Source organism: Ascaphus truei, chromosome 21, assembly GCF_040206685.1.
Source record: "Ascaphus truei isolate aAscTru1 chromosome 21, aAscTru1.hap1, whole genome shotgun sequence".
Lineage (NCBI taxonomy): Eukaryota > Metazoa > Chordata > Amphibia > Anura > Ascaphidae > Ascaphus > Ascaphus truei.
In genome coordinates, this window is record NC_134503.1 from 14,158,513 (window position 1) to 14,179,001 (window position 20,489).

The window sequence follows — 20,489 nt, forward strand, 5'->3', positions numbered from 1 at the left end:
TTTGGATATATTTCATCATTCTATGGCATTCGGGATACCACTCATGATGTCATCAACAACCAGGGGACTCCCATCATCATCGGTTAAGATGAACTGCCTGGTCAATAGTTGTTATTTTGTGATCCCTTTGTACTGGGCACAGTCCTGAGTATACTATCAGCCTTGCCACAGTTGAGTCTGGCACATTTCTGTGCTGTCCAAATGTATCAGAGAACACATCCAGGCATTCAGCCAACATCCCAGTTAGGGAGGCAAGAGGGGAGGCCCCGCTCCCAGGGGACCCCCGCTCCCAGGGGACCCCCGCTCCCAGGGGACTCCTGCTCCCAGGGGACTCCCGCTCCCAGGGGACTCCCGCTCCCAGGGGACTCCCCCACATCTCTGGAGAGTTTCTCATAAAGGTAACTTTCCACTATGAATCCTGTTAACAGCAAAACTAACTACATTTGAGCATATCTGTAAGAGACTAAAGTTAACCCATCATGCACCTTGGCCCTCAAAAACACAATAAACTCCATTCCCATTACATTCCACCTGTTTCTGAGGCCTAGGCTCAACTAAAAAACAAAAACTTTGACTAAATATTTGCAAGCATGAACCATCAGAGACTGAAACAGACTTAATTTCTGTTACATTCCACAGTCTGTGAGGGTTAATTCAGCCTATCCCTATACGGTCTGGTCTGGTTACAGTGGGTTAGCAAGCCATTTTCAATTTAGTATACATAATAAAACTCCTCAGACAAAAAAAAACAAAAACAGGGTGCAAAAGGAACAACAAAAGGCAAAATTAGTAAAGCTATTCGACCACTCAAAATCAGGACCTGCGAACATATCAATGGAATTTAAAATGCCCCCCAAAAATCGGGATAAAGGCAAACAAATACACAATCTGGCACAGCATATTTTTTAACCCACCGTGGGGGTAATACTGATGGTTTACATTTTAGAGGGATAGAAATTGTTCTTAGAGATCCAGAAGAGGTGACAGGGAGAATGTACTTCTCCAAAGAGAACACTTTTGGATTTACACTTTGGATAGTAAGTCACCATGGAGTCTGAACCAACAAATAGAGTTATGCCCTTTCCTCAAATAGGTACCATTTTGCCTTTTGGGAATTATGTTCTGGTGAATCTTGTTTTATTGTCTGTATCATCTGTTGTTCAATTTAAATTGAGTTGATGATGTCTTTCTCTAGCATCATTATTTCATTCAAATAATTTCTTTTCATAGATAAATTATGATTTGTGTATCTTGTACTATCAATTTAGGTTTACGGGGCAAGTAAACAATTCCCTTCTCCTTCCCTTTTTTTAGGTTCAAATGAAATGCTCTGTTATTATGTTCCAGTATGTTTACCAATGTAGGTGTGTTTTTTTTGTTGTATTTTTTGCATTCATCATATGGTTATTTGTGTGAGATTATTATGTTCGTTTTATGCATTAGTTGTAGTTTATTTCAGTTCTATGTACTGTTCATGTTTATTTAGCATTATTTGTCATTGGCTCTATGGGTGTATTAGGTTCAGTGCTGCATGTCATTATACAGTAGCTATGTCTGTTTCACTGCTTCAGTCTTGTCGGTTTTATGTAATTGAATATTTAGTCAATTATATTTGTATTAGTTTTATGGTCATTTTCATTAGTGTTTCATGTGATCATCATTATGTTCGCTGTTTTTTTTTAGCTATGTTAGTCTTATGTGATTGTATTAGCCAATTAGTATATTACGTGCACTGATTGGAGGATTTAGATTATACGATCATGGTGTCCCAATACGCTTCCGTGTACCATTTATGGTTCAAGTACTTAAACAACACCATGGGACCATGAAGACCAAAACCCCAGATGAAGTGTCATTATGACACGAAACGCATTGCGGCGAGTCATTCCGCAGCTACGCTACTCCGTGACGACGGAGACCCAGATGCTGCGAGCCATGCGCACGCACGAGGAAGCCGATTCTGTGCTGTCTCTTTTCCCCGCTTTTAACCCTCTGCGGGTTAGACAGCACAATCCCCTTTACCATCTGGGACTTTCTATCGCTGGGTCCTGGTTCTGCGAGACCTGACCCTCGGTTGATGAGCAGATGCTTTGGATCTACATGATCTGTTTTATTGTAAGTTGTATGTTTTTTTTTAAATATATACATTTTACTGAAGCTTTACTAATTTTGCCTCTATTTGTTTTTTTGTCTGTTGAATTTGCCCCACTGATCACTGGAGAATTAGGAGCAGCAGGGGGACAACTATCCGTGGAGAAGAGAGAAAATCTTGTGGGACTACTGTATGCACACTATATTGCCTTAAACTATAATAAAACTCCTAACACTATCATGATAAGGATTTGCAGGCTTCTATATACTGTCTCCCCCAACCAAACAAACCACCCGCCTTATCTTCTTCCCGCAATTTCTGTATCATTAAAGCATTAAGCCCCTTTGCTGGGTATATTTATCAATGCAAGGCATCTAGGTGTCATTGATTACAGTAACATTAGTCCACAATGTAGTTCTGCATAGATTCTGAAATATGTATAAATTGGGAGGTGGTTCATTTATAGGTTGATTTAAGATCTTTTGCTTTATTTTTGGTTGCTTTAGTTTAATCACATCTCCATGAAAGCTTAAATCTCAAAAGTGTAAGTGAAGTTATAGGAACAATATTGAGTTGTAGCCGCACTAAATGGACCTCCAAACATGGCCGCTGAGGCAGGACATCTGCCTCTACCAACATGGCCGCTGAGGCAGGAAGTCAGCATTTTTATGATCCTATTGCCTGCACCTGCCGGCTCCCTTTATAAGGCTGCATTCCCCCCCCCCCCCCCCTTCTTCCTTGTCTGTGCCAGGTTTTGATTTGATGGGCTCCTGCTATAGCCTTATCCTGCCTGACTTGTTCCTCCTTGTTGCCAATCCCAGCCTGTGACCATGACCAACCTTCTTTCTGCAGCCCTGATCTCGGAACTGTGACCCCTACTGCTCTGACTTCTCCAGCCCTGACCCCGGAACAGTCATCACGTTCATGCTACCTTCTCCTGCCCTGACCTCGAACCCAGAGCCGCAGACAGATTTCCCAGCACTAGAGTTACGACTGGGGATCCCCCATGTTGGCGATCTTGCGAGCCCCCCCATTTCATGAGCCCCCTCTATTTCTCCCACTCTTCCTATGTATTTTTCTACCCTCCGTCTCACTGCCTCCCTTCCACACTCACATCCTCTCTCCTCTTACTCTCCCCTCTCCATTAATTACCCCACTCTCACTCAATCTCCCCTCACACTCATTCCCTCCCCCCTCACACTCATTTCCTCCCCCCCTCACACTCATTCCCTCCCCCCCTCCCTGACAGACAATCCACCCACAACATACCTGTCACAATAGCTTACAGGGTTATAATATACACCAAATAACTGGGTTGAATTGAATGCGACTGTGATATGATAAAGAAAGTTTATTCCTTAGAAGTAATATGAACACACGATATTGAACAAATAACACACAGAATATAGACACTTACGAGGGAAGGGGGTCAATGAAGTAATCAGGATTCGGATTAGCAATTCATTCAGCAATCAGGTATCAGTCAGATGTAATGACGAAGAACACTGGGCATAGAGCTTACACTTGTTATTATGGGATTTAAGCCCTATACCCTAACATTGGGCATCAGGAATTGGTTAACAATTACCTGTACCCAATTACCTTTTGCCAGCTAACGTGGGAAACACTTTGGTACCTGCCCCCAGGTAGCTGGCACATGCGCACATCACTCTGGCCAGAAACCCATTTTCAGTACCCCACACTAATAAGTTGGCGACTTAAAGTCTACCTTTTGGGGCTTACAGAGGTGTGAAGTATGGCACTTGCTACAAGAACCCATGTCCTGCTCTTCTCCGCCCTAGAATACTTAATCAGGGTGGGGGAGCCTTTGATCAGGGGACTTGGTGTAGACATAATGTCGTCCCCTGACCATTAACATACTGTATGGGCCATCAGCTTTCGCGGGCTTTATACTAGGCATAAAATACAGTACATTTAAATAATACATATATATTAAAATATTCAGTTCGACTGGGCTGAGCGGGCTAAAACTTGCCAGACCCTCAGGCCGTAGGGGACTCTACATGGTGGCCATGTTTCTGCTTGCTGGGACCCCCCGAACCGGAGATATAATAATGCTCTTTAAAACCGCATGGTGACACAGGTTGCATTACTCCGCCATTGAAGTGAATGGCAGAAACACAATTTTAACAATTAACCTTACTCCGTTCGGTTGATAGGAGAGGGCTGGAAATTGCCATGCAATCATGCCGGAGCGGCGACTGCCTGGTGGCCAAATCCCAGCCCTCTAGTCATTACCGAACCAGAGATATGGGTTCACAGTTTATGCAGTTTCTTACTTAGGTTTTTACCGCCTCTCGGCTTTCCTCCACCATTGTGGTCAATGGCGTGACCCCTGTGGCGAGTGTGACCCTTTCCCGGGGCCATTGACTGTCGGACTCAGTTGGGGTCGAGTGAGGGGTTCCCCTTAAGCTAGGGGTAAAAAGAATTATCCCGCTACCTGCCCTAGGACCGGAGCTACAATTTTAATAAGTTTGAACTTGGCCGTGACCAAGTCCCCTTGGCACTTGAGTGATCAAAGGCCCTTTCATAGAAATTGTATCCGCTTTCGGGGTTTGCGGTTTGGCTGGCAGCCAACTCGTTCTTGAAGAGCAGACTTGAGGAATCCCCATTGAAATACATTACGCCATTCATTTTCAATGGAGAAGCTCCGCTCCTCCTCTCGGGCGCCACCTGCTGGTCTTCTTCGATATTAGGCCAAAACCCTTGAAATCTCCATAGGGTTTCATGGAGCTCCAATGGCGACCTATGGGGCCGGCTGCAAATGGGGATTGAAAAGGCGGGAATGGGAACAAAGGGCCATAAATATGTAAAAACAATTAACCCTTTCCCTCCCGACCTGATCCCAGTGTATGTGGTTGGTGCATACACTGTAACGGGAGAAATACACATGTAATTGGGGACATACATTTTGTACTGAGGCAGGAGCATAAACACAGAAATAAACATTATTCCCGTTAACCCCTCGCCCCCCATACGATGGTAGGGGTGGCCAGCTGGGGTGCAACCCTTTTATTACCGGGCCAGCTCTCCTTCCATCGCTACTATACCCCAAAAAAACACACCCCAAATGTATATAAAAGAACTCCGAGACCCAAAATACATATAAAAGAACCTCCCCAACCCCCAAATACATATAAAAGAACCTCCCCACCCCACCCCCAAATACATATAAAATAACCCCCCCAAATGAAACAAAAACAAACCACCCCCCCAAATACATAGAAAAGAACCCCCACCAAAATGCATAGAAAACCCCCCATTTCCAATGCATATATATATATATTTTTTTAAACACCACCTTAAGTACATAGAAAAGTCCCCCAGCCCCAAATACATATTTAAAAAATAAAAATACCCCATAAATACATAGAAAAGCACCCCAATCACCAAATACATAGAAAAAAAACCTCCCCACAAATACATAAAAAATACCCCACATCCCAAACACATAGAAAAGCCCTCTCCTCTCAAATAAATAGAAAATAACTCCCCACCCCAAATGCATATTAAAAGCACCCCCCAAATACATAGAAAAGAACATCCCTGCCCCCTCCCCTAGTACATAGAAAAGCCCCCACCTCCCAAATACATAGAAAATTACCCCGCACCCCCCAAATAAATATTAAAAAAAACACCTCCCCAATACATTTATCTACCTTGGACCAGGCCAGACCCAGTGTCTGTGGGGCCCCCGACTCTCCGAAGCAGCAGGCATCTCCCTCACTCTGTCCCACACCGAGCTTCGTGATATCAGCGCGTGCCGAGCCCCCATCAGCGTACACCGGGAGCTGAGGCCCAGCTTACTTCCGGCGCGCTGACTTCAGAGAGGCCCGTCGCTCGTTGACGTCACGAAGCTCAGTGTGGGAAAGAGTGCGGGAGATGCCTGCAGCTGATAGAGACCCGGAGCCCGGCGGCGAGAGGACCGGCAGCTGGGCCTAGCCAGAAGTCGGGCCCAACTTGCAGCGCTGGTCGGGCCCCCCCACAGACAACGGGCCTGGGACACCTGACGGCAGCCCAGCTTGGACCCTTACGATTCTTCTCTCCAGGATTCGGATGCCAGGTACAGGTCAGTCTCTAATTTCCACCTCTGCCTAGCGGGTCTGTCTTCTGGACAGAATACAACTATAGAGGGAAGTGCACGCACTCGGACACACTGGTAAATGTGGGGTACTTGGCTGCCGGTGCACTTGTTCTAGGGAGCTCCTGACGTCCCAAAGTAGTCCAGTAGGTAATGAAGAAACAGGCACACGGTCTTAATCAGCAGCAAGAAGGTTTAATGTGCCATGAAAACCATGGCACATTAAACCTTCTTGTTGCTGATTAAGACCGTGTGCCTGTTTCTTCATTACCTTCTGGACAGAATACAACAACTTACGTGACTGTAACATACACTAACTAGAATTTCAGGGAGGGAGGGAGAGGGTGTGGGAGGAGGGCGAGTGAGAGAGGAAGAGTGAGAGACAGAGGGGGGAGGGAAATCCACAGCGAGAGGTGCGAATAGAGAGGGGTGAGCAAGGAGGTGTGAAAGAGAGGGGGCTCGCAAGGTCTCCGACGCAGGGGTGAAGCCCGGCGGAAACTAATCCTGGACCCTGGGAAAACTGTAAAATTAAAAGACGTGTGATGTTTATTATCTACTGTACCACATCAGAACAAAGGGGTATGCTGCCCACAAGTTGGGCTGTGTGTAACACCAGCAAGGTCGTAGTACACTCAATGGAAATCCGGAAAACAGAGTGGGGTAGAGTAGGGGAGCGCAATCCTTTTTCCCCTGCGCTCCCCTGCCGGCTGCCCTGCCCTCCATGCGCCCCCTCCCTCCTCCTTACCGTGGTTCTGGGCGTCATGACGTCACGTTGCCGTAGCAACGTCACATGACTCACGCCGTCATATGACGCCGCGTTGCCATGGCGATGCGTTTCCAGATACCGGCTGAACCACGGTAAAGTTTACATAGGCCTTTGCCGCTTCCCCGGCACTTAATTTAAGTGCCTTTGGGAAGCGCACGGGGCCTCTTTTAAACCCTGCACCCCCCACAGTTAATCTCGCGCCCCCCCGGTTGCGCACCGCCGGGGTAGAGCACAAAATAGTCCCAAGAATCGATAGCATTTGCCTTTTCAGCATTATCGAAGATATGCTTGCAATATAAGGCTGGTTTTTATTCACGGCCTCGGGAGCTTAAACAGACGGTGGCCATTTTGCCTGGTCGACTACCAGAAGTCCTCAAGTGGTTAAAGACAATGTTGTCGCAAAGTCATTACTCCATTGCATCTCACACTGATATAACTGTATATCTGAGCCAGGCAGCATCTATGTAGTAATCTTAGTTGCGCCATTTTTGGGCCTCGTCTGTCTGTGACCTCTGACTGGGCCCAACTTCCAGCGCTGGCCGTCTGGGCCCCCGGCAGCCTCCGGGCTCTCTCTCCCTCCCCCTCCCGTCAGTGGCCCTGGTCCCAACTTCAACTACTTGTTTCAGCCAGAAATCTAAGCACAAATAAATAGCTTGCTCAATGTAAATTTTAATTAAATTGGGTTGATAAACACATTTCTACATAGAGGACAGCATTAAAATGCAGTGTGTACAGGATTGCTTCCGCAATGAGATGAGCGCGACAGCTGGTGTTTAACCCTTTCCCTGCAATGTATTGCCTGTCCGGGGAGCAAATGGGTTTAATGAGCAGCATTATAATGGCTGTTTTTGCTTGTGCCATCTTATTAACTTTGAGCACAGAGTTTGGGATTTCTGCATGGATGGTTTTAGCACAGTTTAGATAATATGGGCCGCTTTTTCTTTCCTCTTAGAGGTACTGAATCACACAGATCTAATCTTCATTTCAGAGAATTTGTAGGAGTAATTGTACCCCTTGCCATCCCTCCAGTTGATACCAATGGCGTGGGTAGTATGTTCTCCCTGAATATACAGTCCATTCAGGTTTGAGTAGTGGCAATCATTGTACCACCAGGCTCCCTTATAATGTATGGCACAGTTTCCTGCATTGGGATCATTGTCCTGATCTTTGGTGGTGAATGCCTGGTCATTGTGATTGGTCAGGGAATCACCTGAGGAGGTTACATAAAGAAGAAGAACAAAAGAAACAATTGTGAGAATGTATCACAACACACTTGGTCCACTGCATTTTAACTCACTGACAGCTATGGAGGTGAAAACACCTACCCATTGTCAATACTGTCTATAACATAAAATGTAGAAATATCCAACTAATACCCTCCCTATCCACCTTTAAGACCCATCTTAAAACACACCTCCTTAACGAAGCATATGAGTAGCTCCGTCACTGATACTATACATCTCATACATTGACCGTGGCCCCTTGCAGACGCACTTACCGGAACACCTTCCTCCTGTCTCTGTAAGTCTCTTCCTACGCACCACTTAGATTGTAAGCTCTTCGGGGCAGGGACTCCTTCTCTTAATGTTACTTTTATGTCTGAAGCGCGTCTTCCCATTATGTGTTATATTATTATTAAGTGTATTACTGCTGTGAAGCGCTATATACATATATGGCACTACAGTATGCGAATAAAGGTAAACATACATACAATTCAACAACTGTCTTCCCATTACATGTTGCAATAGATTCCGCATACACTGCTATTTCATCTCTTACCTGCGGTACCCTCCTTAAAGGCCCCCAGTAATAACTTGTATTTGTCTGATTCTCCCAATATTTTAAAGGACGCATATTTGGCAAAATGCTGGGTGTTCTGGAAATCTTGCAGATCAATACGCAGTTCCCAGGTGCCTGAGAAGAGACACACACTGTGTGTAAGATGGTTTTGCCGTTTGGTAACAGGAAACTATAATATGCGGCCGCAGGCTGTAAATGCGCATTAGGCTGCGGCCACGCTGCCGCTGAGCGCGCTCATGCTTGAGAGCGGTGACGTCACCAATTCTCCAAGCATGAGCTGTCATGAAATAATTTGAAAGCAGGAGCGGGGGGGGGGGGGGAGGGGGCATGGCTCTAAAGGTAGGGGGTGTCATTGGCTGGATCGGGGCTGTGTGTGTCTGTGTCTCTGTCTGTGTGTGTCTGTGTCTGTCCCTCCATTCTCTCCCTCCCCCTTCCCTCCGTTCTCTCCTTCCCAACCTTCCCACCTCCCTCCCATCCCACCTCTCTCTCTCCCCCATCCCACCTCTCTCCCTTCCCCCTTCCCACCTCTGTCCCTCCCCCCTTCCCACCCCTCTCTCTCCCTCCCCCCTTCCCACCTCTCTCTCTCCCTCCCACCTCTCTCTCTCCCCCCATCCCACCTCTCTCCCTTCCCCCTTCCCACCTCTGTCCCTCCCCCCTCCCACCCCTCTCTCTCCCTCCCCCCTTCCCACCTCTCTCTCTCCCTCCCACCTCTCTCACTCCCTCCCCCTTGCCACCTCTCTCCCTCCCTCCCCCCTTCCCACCTCTCTCCCTCCCTCCCCCTTCCCATCTCTCTCCCCCTTCACATCTCCCTCCCCCTTCCCACCTCTCTCTCTCCCTCCCACCTCTCTCAATCCCTCCCCCTTGCCACCTCTCTCCCTCCCTCCCCCCTTCCCACCTCTCTCCCTCCCTCCCCCTTCCCATCTCTCTCCCCCTTCACATCTCCCTCCCCTTCCCACCTCTCTCTCTCCCTCCCCACCTCTCTCACTCCCTCCCCCTTGCCACCTCTCTCCCTATTATGTACAGTACCTATATGTTGTTGTGTTCTAGCAGGTGAATGAAGGAAGAGTGAAAGTTACCGGGATTGTTAGGATAGATCATAGTCCATAAGAGTGATTAGAACAGGGATTTTTTTTTAACTTGAACATTTAGACGGACGAAGAGTCTACATCCTCAACATTCCTCCAAACAGAAACTAAACGATGCTCTTGTGAACATTACCCGATGAAGTTAACTTATGAAGATTATCATTCCCCAACCAAAACTCATTCAGGCGGCTGCCGAAACCTCTCTTGTAGGAATCCCAGTCACGGAAGAAGTCCACTGAGCCATCCCAACGTCTCTGGAAAACCTACAGGGAGAGAAAAAAGCCCCAGAGGAAATACAGAGTCCATATAATACGCTGAAACTACTTCTGCTGGCTACAAAATGAAAGAGAATATTGTAGTAGAAAATACTACATGAGGAGAGATTCAGGTATATGAAAAAAAATGGTGCTCAATATCAGTGTGTGCACTGTAGATGTATAATCATAGTCCATAAGAGAGTAGAAACACTGTGATTCTTCCATAAAAAAACAGTCCATAAGTATATTTAGGGGGGCAAACACAGATCTAGCGGTCAGTCTGCCAGACTACCGCATAAATAGGTCAGTGATGCACACCCTCTTGACATATAAACATCCCCAATAAAAAGGGTCAAAGGTATAATTATAAGGGCTATAGCCCCTTACCTGCCCTTGGGGGTATCTTGATGATCCATTGTGAAATAGTGGTCCACGGTGTGCAGTCCTGAAATGGAAGTAACTGGTAGTAGATGTAGCAAAGGAGAACAGCCACCAACGAAGGTCCTGATACGAAAATAATTCACGTGCAACTCCAGAATAAAAGTAAGGTTGAGAAAGTCCCACGGGACGAAACGCGTTGGTGCGTTTGTGTTTTTCATCTTCCTGTGCATCTTTATATTAAAACTACACTTACTTTTATTCTGGAGTTGCTCATTAATTTTTTTCCTATCAGGACCTTTGTTGGTGGCTGTGCTCCTTTGCTACATCTACTACCAGTTACAGTGAGGAGAGGAAAGACTAGGATATTGGTTCTGGGTTAAATCAATGTGTTATATGCTTGAAGTTAGAGCTGCTAGGCAGTCTCAACTGTGACGCATAGTAATGAGAGTATTTGCTACTAAAAAGTGGTATTTAGTGGCCCCAGTGTTTTTGATAAATGATTAATTGAGAAAGGGAAGCGACACGAAAATGACAACAAATGTGGCCTTGATTTTAGCCAAAGCATCTTATCAATGCCGATGCTCTGAAAGAACCACAGTATCTGTAGTAGCAATAGAGATTCTGGAAATATTAGCATTTGGGTCTAGTACATGGAGAAAGTATATATCCAAATGGGACTTGGGTGCGTTGCCGCAGCCTGGCATAATAAGATCTTATCGCTTTTTTTTGCTCCAAACAGATATTTGGACGTTTTGAATTTGTTCCATGGAGCCAATTTTGCGGCATTGAGAAGGTAGAATAAAAAATGGGAACTTTCGCTAAAGGAGATGCAGTTAAAGAAGATGATAGTATTCTCCTTACTTACAATCCATCCTCCTCCATCAGTATGCATGTCACACAGAACCTTCATGGGCTCCTTGCCATCTGGGTATATTGTGTACCAGTCACTGAGAATTGATCCCTGGTCCAGTAGCTCCTTACAGTTCCTGGCCGCTGAGGGAAGATAGGATGTAGAAACAGCACTGTGTGCTCATTTGCATGTCATTTCCCAGAATCCCTTGCTACAGTGGAAGCACTGTGTGCTGGGTGATAAGGGTGAAAGGCAGGGTGCAGACCTGTCTAAGACATGCAAATGAGTATACAGTAATATTTCCATTTGCTATATGCTTTACTGTGGTGGGTTTTTGTCACTTTTTTTAGCCACCCTAAATTAAGTTTGTTGAAACCAATCTCTTGCTTCATTTTGCAGAGACAGTATAATCAACCTCACACTGATGAGACCCATTAAGGTCGAAACAGCTGTCTGGGTGGGTTTACTAGCTATGCATCTTAACCCAGGCTGTGCTCTAAAGCTGTGACATGCAGAAAGCATAAGCTTATAGGGGACCATGTATATGGTTTTGAAGCAAAAGGTGGCACTGTGTGCTGATTTGCATGTCATTTCCTAGAATCCCTTGCTGCAGTGGAAGCACTGGGTGATAATGGTCCAAGGCAGGGTTGCAGGATTGAGATATATATATATCACTCCTTAATGTGGTTACAGCCAAGGTGTCACGGATGTGAAAATGTGTACATCAGTGCAGAAGGAAGATCCAGCACACTCTGAGTTTTCAGCAACAAGCTTTTATTACATAGTTGCAACGATGCGTTTATAAAAACACTCACCATAGTGATCCTTAATCTCCTGTGTGCCTGAGTCTCCTTTCTCTCCTAAAAGGAAAAACCTATCAGAATTAGTGTGAGATCTTTGTAACTTCCCGGGGCCAACACAGAATGAAGCTCCAACTATATCTTATCGAAGTGGTTCAACAAATCACAACAGAAACGAGGGTAACGCTGGTGTAACACCCCAAGCACATGATGGTACCAATGTATCAAAACACAGAAAAACATATTTTGACGTACTGCACGATGTTTTGCTACAAATTGTGTCATGAGTCAAGCTTGTTGCTCCAGATTCTTACATCAGGTGCAGATTTCTAAACAAGGAAGTTAACGCCACCTCAGACCCAGGGAAAAGTTAGACTAGTGGTTTCCAACCTTTTTTTAGTTAAGGAACCCTATGTAAAATTCTGAGGAACCGAAACCCTCACACGTCTGTGATGAGATGCATTGTAAATTCTTCTGTATTTGATACGATTTTCAAATGACCAGATAATTGCTTGGAACCCTTTAGGGGATGCTTGGGGAACCCAAGGATTCTGAGGAACCCCGGTGGAAAAACATTTGAACACAGATTGAAAGGAGGAAAAGTGACACACAGTTGTACCATTATAATCTGCTTTCTCTCCTCCAACTCCCTGATTAACTCTTTACAATCTGGTTTCTGCCCTCTACACTTCACTGAGAAAGTACCAAAAAAGGGACCAATGACCTACTCACAGCTAAATTGAAGGGTCCTTTCTCCATACTAATTCTCCTGGAATTCTCTGCTGCTTTTCACACTGTCGATCACCCCCTTCTTCTTAATATTCTCCACTCCATTGGCCTAAGTGACGCAGCCTTCTCTTGGCTCAATCAAACCGCTTCTTCAGTGTATCTTCTCTGGTGTCTCCTCCTCCTCACTCTCTCTTTTTATTGGAATCCCATGATCTCAGCCCTCATCCAAAAATACATACAAGCACGCCCCCTATATTCTGCCCATGACATCCATCTTTCCTTCCATCATACTACCTCCTCTCACTGCCTCCTGCAATACTTCTCCCATGCTGCCCCGTCTCTCTGAAATTCCCGACCACGTACCATCAGACTCTCCCACAGCTTTCAGATGTTTAAAAACTCCCAGAAAACTCACCTTTTCAATGAAGCATACATGCCATACCTCTAAAATCCAACTCTCCTCCACTCCAATCCCATTAGGACCAGCTGCGTAAAAATTCCCCCCACCCTACATAATATTCCCCCCAACCCCCAAACCTTAATGGCTTCAGATATCAGACTGGGCCATATTCTAAGCTGAGCCGCACCTTATTCTACAATGAGTAGCCACCTTTCCTTCTTGTTTCAACAATGTCCCACATTCCCTCTAGATTTTGAACTGTCACGAGCAGGACACTCCTTACTTATTTGTATCTGTTTGTACATGTTTATCCTCACCTGTGTGTAACTATTTATGTTTTGGTAATATACATAACTCTATACCCCATTGTACTGCACTATGGAATATGGTGGCGCTTCACAAATAAACTATAATAATAATAATAATAATAATCTGCATGTCATGTAACTCCTCCCTAACTCGTCCTTTTAACACTTCCTTCACTTACAAGCTAATGCACATAGCACAGAAACTAGAGAAAAGTCAGTTATATATTGATGCTAAACACAAAAATTATGCACTTTGCTCCACTTTCATTCCAAAATTGTACATCGACTCTGATGTGTGATATTATGCTTTAATATGATTGACCAGACACCCATTGCACCAAGAACTAATGACCCCATTCCTGCAGAATTTTTATAACTGTAATATCACAAGTAGTCCTGTAATACTAGTCTGACTTCACATCATGATGTCCTTGTCTGTGGATCTCACCTTTTGGTCCAGGTTCTCCTGCAGATCCAACTGCTCCTGTTACCAATGAATAAATAACAAGAAAGTAATTAAGACCACCCCGTGGATCCCAGAGGAGACGACAAAGGCTGGAACAGGTGAACCTTCCACATCTCACTCAAAATAATACAGAATAGAGAACAGATTTCCCAACATCATGCTTTTACCCACTTGAAGTTATTCTTTCCTCTATGACATAGAGCCAATGTAAAGTTTACTAATCTCTGGGAAACATAGCAGTTTTAGACATTAAAGAGAAATTGTTAATTAGTTACTTTGATCATCTCTCTCATTGGGGGCTAAATTTTATATAAATTACTTTATTTTAATTTTTATATCAGATGCAGGTCAGTGGTAGTACTGGCCTGCGCTAAAAGTAGATAACATGTATGTTGACCGTCACTCACTCCCCATATCAGAAGGGCTTGAGAGTATGAAAATATAGTGAAGTCCAGAATTAATTACAAGGCACAATTAGCTCAGGGACCATCTGATTAGACAATAGTGTTGCTGGGGAGCCTACTGTGTGCTAGTACAGGTACCTAGCTGTGTTGCTGATAAAGTCATCTGTCCTGACTTATGAACCATAACCTTCTGACCACTTAAAGCTTTAGTTCAAGCAATATCCTGCATGTGTGTTTTTTAAATAAATCAGTTCTGTAGTAAGAAAAATTACTTTTAGCATTTTCTGTTTTAAAAAACAACAACTTTGAAAGACCAAATTTTCTTGTATTCTATTTTGTTACTATAGCAACCATTTACATTCCCCGTATTTAAAGATGTCGCCAAACTTTGCCGATCAATAGACAGAGAACGAATTGACCGGCAGCTATGCAGTTCTTTAGGTAAGTAAAGATTGCCCACATGAAGCTATTTAAGTAAAAAAAAAAAAAAAACAGGAGCTTGAACTGCAGCTTTAAGTGGTCAGAAGAACCTTATGACCACTTACATATTCTTATGATATACTGACTGTGACCTACCTCTGTCCCCAGGTGGTCCTGCTTTCCCCGGAGCACCCGCGTACCCTTTTCCCCCTGAAAACAGTCATATAAATAATAAGCATTCATTTTACATCCTTAGAAGCTTTCTGTCAACCGCAAACAACAGAACAGAACATCTCTTGTATATACTATACAGCATGACGTCACATAACATATTTCTACGTCAATTTTGATCTTTTTGACTTAGACTGTGCGTGGTCTAATTCACTTATTAAGAAACGACTTTCTGTACTGCTGACATTAAACATAAGTTTTCTAAGCCTTTGATATCTTACAGTTAGAATCTACCTATAAAATAGTGTACAACACTCCAACAGAACAGTACGACACAGGGAGGTAAAACCGAATGATAACATGCAGAAGGTAGGAAATAGCAGTGATGGAGTATGTGGCGTTATTAAATATGTTTTTGTGTGCAGATGTGCTAAACGCAAGATAGGAACTGGTGGGGTTAAACATATTTTTCTGTTGTGTTTTTGCCTTGAATCTCTTCTATGTGTGCTGGTGGAAACATAATTACCCTTCTCTCCTGTTGATCCAGCTTCTCCTTTCAGGCCAGGAGCCCCAGGGATTCCAGGACATCCTCTGAGGATGGTCAATCTGTCAGAGTCTCCAACCCCCACAACCTTCACATCTTCAGCACAGACAAGCGAGCAAAGAGATGGAGGGGAGCAGGGACGGTGGAGAAGAGGGAAAGAGGAAGTTAGAGGGGAATACATTAAAGATAAATGAAAAAAAATAAATGAAAGGGAAAAAACGCAATGTTTATACTGCACGTATGTATATTTAGTGTACTTGTCAGGCAGAGAGATCCACTGATACAATCTCACATTGGTTCAGATGTTCCCAAACACTGACAGTGAAACAGCAGCTGTATTCTGAATCGGTCCATGAAAATATTCACACCAATGATACTATTAAATATAGCTGCCAGTGTTTATAACCCATATAAGGTAAAACAATACTGTTATAATGGTTTCTGTACTGTTAAAAATAAATTATTTTACCTAATTTTGCCACAAGGAAAAAGTTTATCCCAGAGTCACTGGGTTTTAAGCTCAGATCTCCCTTGTCAGTGTTTAGAAGCAGAAACACCAAAGTCATGAGCCCATCCCACCCCTCAGCATTGTGACATACCTGGGCAGGCATCTTCAGCATTACAAAGCGTGATTATCAGCCAGAGCGCTGTGAGTACAACATGCAGTGCTGAGGTCCTCATGTCTGCTGAAGGGATCTTGCTGCCTTGGTCCCCTCAGCTTCTTCTCTTTTTTTTTTTTCTGGGAAGAGTATGGATATTAGTTTGATTGCTCCGCCCACATCCGAAAACCGTCCCATTTCTTCTTGACATGTTTACAACTTCCATTCTACATTAACACTCGCCCACCCCACCCTTTAAATTATCTACTTCTCACCCATCCTTTATTTCCACGTCTAATTCCCCCACTGAAGGAATTCCTCTTTTACATCATGGCAATTTTTAGTTGTAGAACAAAACGCCTTGATGGACAACCTCAGGACTGCAAATAGGATAATTTGTTGCAAAATTAGAAAGTAGACATGACAACTCTCACTAATTGTCTGTGGCCGACAATGATTTTGAGTTAAGCTCACTATTTTTTGGCTACATGGCACATAAAAATAGACTTTTTCCTTTCTTGTTCTAGTCGCATCATTGCATGTTTTCTTTAAAGCATTTAAACCACTAGGAGGAAGAAAAACACCAAATCTGCATTTTCTATTGGTCATATTTAATATGGCGCCCTCCGTTGCGCTTTCCTTTTCTCTATCAGAAGCACCCACATGATAGCATAGCACGTCCCATACAGTTGTAATGCCATAGAGGAGGCAAAGACTTTGCAAGAGCGTAGCTGCTGTTCATGCAGCCTTCGGGGGGAGCCACCAGCGCAGGGTTCTAGGTATGACCTTGGGAATTTGGTTGGGGAGAAAGTTGAAAAAGGTGGTCGGTGCTGTGAGAGCAGCGCTGGAAAGGCAGAGCCCTCTGAAGAGGGAAAAGTAGAGTTAAAAAGAAGAATAGAGTGCTGCGTCTGTACAGGTTCTGGCAGCAATGACAGTGAGATTGCTGGGGAAGAGATAGACAGCCTGAGAGCGAGAACCTCACTAGAAATGCAATGTCGTGCGCGCCGAAAACAAAAGGCCTTACCGTAATGAGGATGGCCACAGTGCGTGCGTCAGTCTGCGCGATGATGCTGATTTTTTTTTCGCGCAACAAAATAATTCGATTTTGTCGTGCGACGGCGGGGTCACGTGAGTGGTTCAGCCAATGAGAGCGAACCAGCTCCGTGATGTCACGGACAAGCCTCGGCCACGCCAACCGTTCGCGCCTCTCCCATGGTCAGAAAATCGCCTCTGCGGCAGGCGGGTGCGATGCGGCAGGCGGGCGCGATGCCGCACGCTCCGTCGCGCGCGCGCGCTTAGCATGGCCTCAGCCACAGGAGGTGAGGAAGGCAACTTATTTAGCTGCATTAAAAAAACACCTCAGTCTGCAGATTGTGTGACAATACATGGACACAGCAACTAAAGAAACAAGACAAGGAACTTTACAAAGAAAAATACATGTATTTACATTTCCAAGAACAGTAAATTATTGAATCGAGCTCTCCAAAGATAATGCATATAACTCTCACAAAGGATTAAATAAATGTTGCTAGCGTAGACAGCTGCTAATAAATGAATACATTCTAGTCAGGTCCTAGTCAGGTACATTACAGAATGGACTCCAGAAATATTTGCTAATTAACTGCTTCCTGGATTATTTACTCATTTGTTCCGTCATGAACATGTGTTCTTAAAGAGTTATATATGTGTATATATATATATATATATATATATATATATATATATATATATATGCAAATATAGCTGTATGCTATATATGTATATATATATTTAGTTATTTAACAAACAATCTAGTGTCTGTAGATATCGGAAATATTGCTCTTTTATGTGATCATCTGTACTATTTTTCCCAGTTAATACATTGGTTCACTGTGCAAACATTTGTGGGTTATTGACTCCTGCCTCTCGGCAGATTGTGGGTTGGCTATACTCACTGCTCCAGCAGTAAGTAAGGGGAGCAGCTGCTTTTTTTCAGCCACCATCCAGTTTACACCATTGAGTTTGCTGCTATTACACACTCATGTTTGTGCAGAGGAACACTCATCAGAACACAGATGAGAAAAAAAGAAATAAAAATGTGGGTAGTGTCAGAGCAAACATAGGGGGTTATTGTTTTTTACGGCAATAGTGCTGATCGAGGCCATAGTGCCCGGATCAGCACTATCACAGTTTCATGAAGAACCCCTATAGAGTTTAGAGCATTAACAATTGTAGATGGCAATGTATTGTAATGAAGCTAAACATGCATTATTGTTGGCGAGGGTAGCAGATTGTTAACTCTTGGAATCTATTGGGATTTAAGGGGTTACATCCGTTTCTTGGGACAGTTGCCAGGGGAATGTGTGTAAGAACTAAAGGTTTTGCAACATTATAATAAACATGTTGTCTTGGCAATCCTGTAGGCCCTTAGACAGGAGTTTCTGGTATGTTCTGGAACCCTCTAGGGAGGTGTCATAAATAAGGGTATTGAGCTTGGCCAAGTTAGTTCTAAGTTCAGTTCAGAGTTACAAATTATTAGTCATTGCAGTTCCAGTTAACCATGTGGGGCAGGGGTGGGCAAAGTACAGCCCCAAGGGCCACATCCAGCCCATGGGATGGTTGCCTGAGACTCACCACCAGTAGGGACCCTGATCGCCAGCCCCTACCTGTAACGCAGATGGTGGAGGAAGCAGCAGAGTAGGCAGTAGCATGGCGGGAGCCCACTCAGGAGGTCCTAACATGGTAGTTAGGAGTCGGACCGACCGCAAGTCGGACCCAACTTCCGTATTCACCGCTTGGGTGGGTGTGAGGATTCCACAGGATCTGTGTCTGGTTCTGAACTCTGATCCATTTTTTTTTTGGAGCTTGCTCACTTGGCTGTTGTGGCCATGTGGGTTCCTGGCAGCCTCCTATATAAGGCTGCACTTCCTGCGGGAAGTTTGGCCCTCCAGCCAAAATAATTGCCCACCCCTGATGTAGGGCTAAAATAGCACAGGGGTGCAGCTGCATCCCTGCTCTTTGACACCAGCTGGAGGCAAGGGAAAGTTGGAGTAGGTTCTCAACATTCATCTAAGTGGAGGTAGAAGAATGAGTTTCTGGCTACATTGCTAGACTTCCATCCGAAGGATGTGTTTCTGGCTAAAACGCTAGACTTCCTTCGAAACGGAGACCTGTCATAATTCCTGCAACAAGCCTACACCATGCTGTGTCCAGTGCCCACTAAATGAAGTGCCTTGGGTACTGGGTGGTGCAGGCAACCCACTCCAGGTGACTTGTTGCTGTAATTCATTTCTAAATAAAGGATCCCTATTTTACAAGGAAAGTATGTGTGTCCCTGAAGATACCAGCAGCTGAGAGGAAAGCTCGGTTACTGTACAGCTTCATGCCAATTAATGCAACATTTTGAATAAGAGATAACACAATTAGGCACTGGTCCAAAAAATGCTCACAATCTCATTTGGACAGATACATTATCTTGGCCTTCATGACAGACAGTCAATATGGAACCAAGACCACAGGCTTACCCAACTAACAGGGAATCCCTGTGCCTTTATATTCCATATACAGTGCTAATATATAGCTCTTTCTTGGGCTATATACATGTAATAATATAAGTACTGTATAGCTTCTAGTTATCTAATCAGAATGAAGTATAGAGAACAAATAGTAATAACTATTAGGTTGGCGATTGAGCCTCACTCACCCGTCCAATAGTGCAGATATCTCCTGAATTTCTCAAGAACTATGAAACCATTGTCATTAAACCAATGGACCACCTAAGAAAGTAACCCGTAATAAAAGTGGTGTCGGATGCATGAAATTACCATTCAGCAGAGGAGGTTGGAGCAAATGCAGCAACTGAATGGAAAATTCCATGAGTTAAGTGGACAATGGCCAAGAGGCCCTTATCTGCCGCCAGCTTCTATGTTTCTGTGTTCTCATCTTACTTGCCCATGCCTTTTACAATTCATTATGTCCTTTGGTTTGTTGAGACTTATGTTCATCCCACAAATTAGAAGACTCACAAAGTAGAATACCTATTCCCAGTGGCTGTTGCCATATCTTGTGCATTGACTCTTCAGAAAGGGTGGTCCTGCTAAAACCTTTACTGGAGGGACATGCAACAGAAACCCCACCAGCGGTAGAAGGCTTGTAGTTATGGCATATTTTGGGAATACATAGAATAAAATGCAGTAGACATTAGTATTAGAATGCTGGCACCAAGGATATGGTGTGAAAAAGTCATGCTATACTTGTGCAGATAAGAGGCATGTCCAGCGGGTTGGGCGCGGGCCTGGTGGTAAACGTGCATCATTTGGCCTTATTGTAAGATCAC

At 44.4% G+C, this 20,489-nt stretch overlaps 1 protein-coding gene across 2 annotated transcripts; it reads right to left on the minus strand.

Annotated features, from left to right (window-relative positions):
• Positions 1 to 7,609: 7,609 nt before the first annotated feature.
• On the minus strand, positions 7,610 to 16,305 carry LOC142472179 (ficolin-2-like). 2 transcript variants are annotated; one of them, XM_075579040.1, is made up of 9 exons: positions 16,175 to 16,305; positions 15,558 to 15,671; positions 15,017 to 15,070; positions 14,019 to 14,054; positions 12,149 to 12,193; positions 11,349 to 11,476; positions 9,979 to 10,108; positions 8,740 to 8,874; positions 7,610 to 8,170 (listed from the first exon to the last, which is right to left on the minus strand). In XM_075579040.1, the coding sequence occupies exons 1-9, from the start codon at positions 16,254 to 16,256 to the stop codon at positions 7,923 to 7,925; spliced, it is 972 nt and encodes a 323-aa protein (XP_075435155.1). In that variant the 5' UTR covers positions 16,257 to 16,305; the 3' UTR covers positions 7,610 to 7,922. The 2 variants fall into 2 exon arrangements, with proteins under 2 accessions (XP_075435155.1, XP_075435156.1); XM_075579041.1 differs by lacking the exon at positions 14,019 to 14,054.
• Positions 16,306 to 20,489: the final 4,184 nt, after the last annotated feature.

Coding starts and splice junctions, on each gene's coding strand:
- LOC142472179 (XM_075579040.1), bottom strand. CDS start 16,256: ATGAGGACCTCAGCACTGCATGTTGTACTCACAGCGCTCTGGCTGATA. Junction 14,055..15,016: donor AGGACCACCTGGGGACAGAG/GTAGGTCACAGT, acceptor CATTGGTAACAG/GAGCAGTTGGATCTGCAGGA. Junction 10,109..11,348: donor CTGATGGAGGAGGATGGATT/GTAAGTAAGGAG, acceptor CTCTCCCTGTAG/GTTTTCCAGAGACGTTGGGA.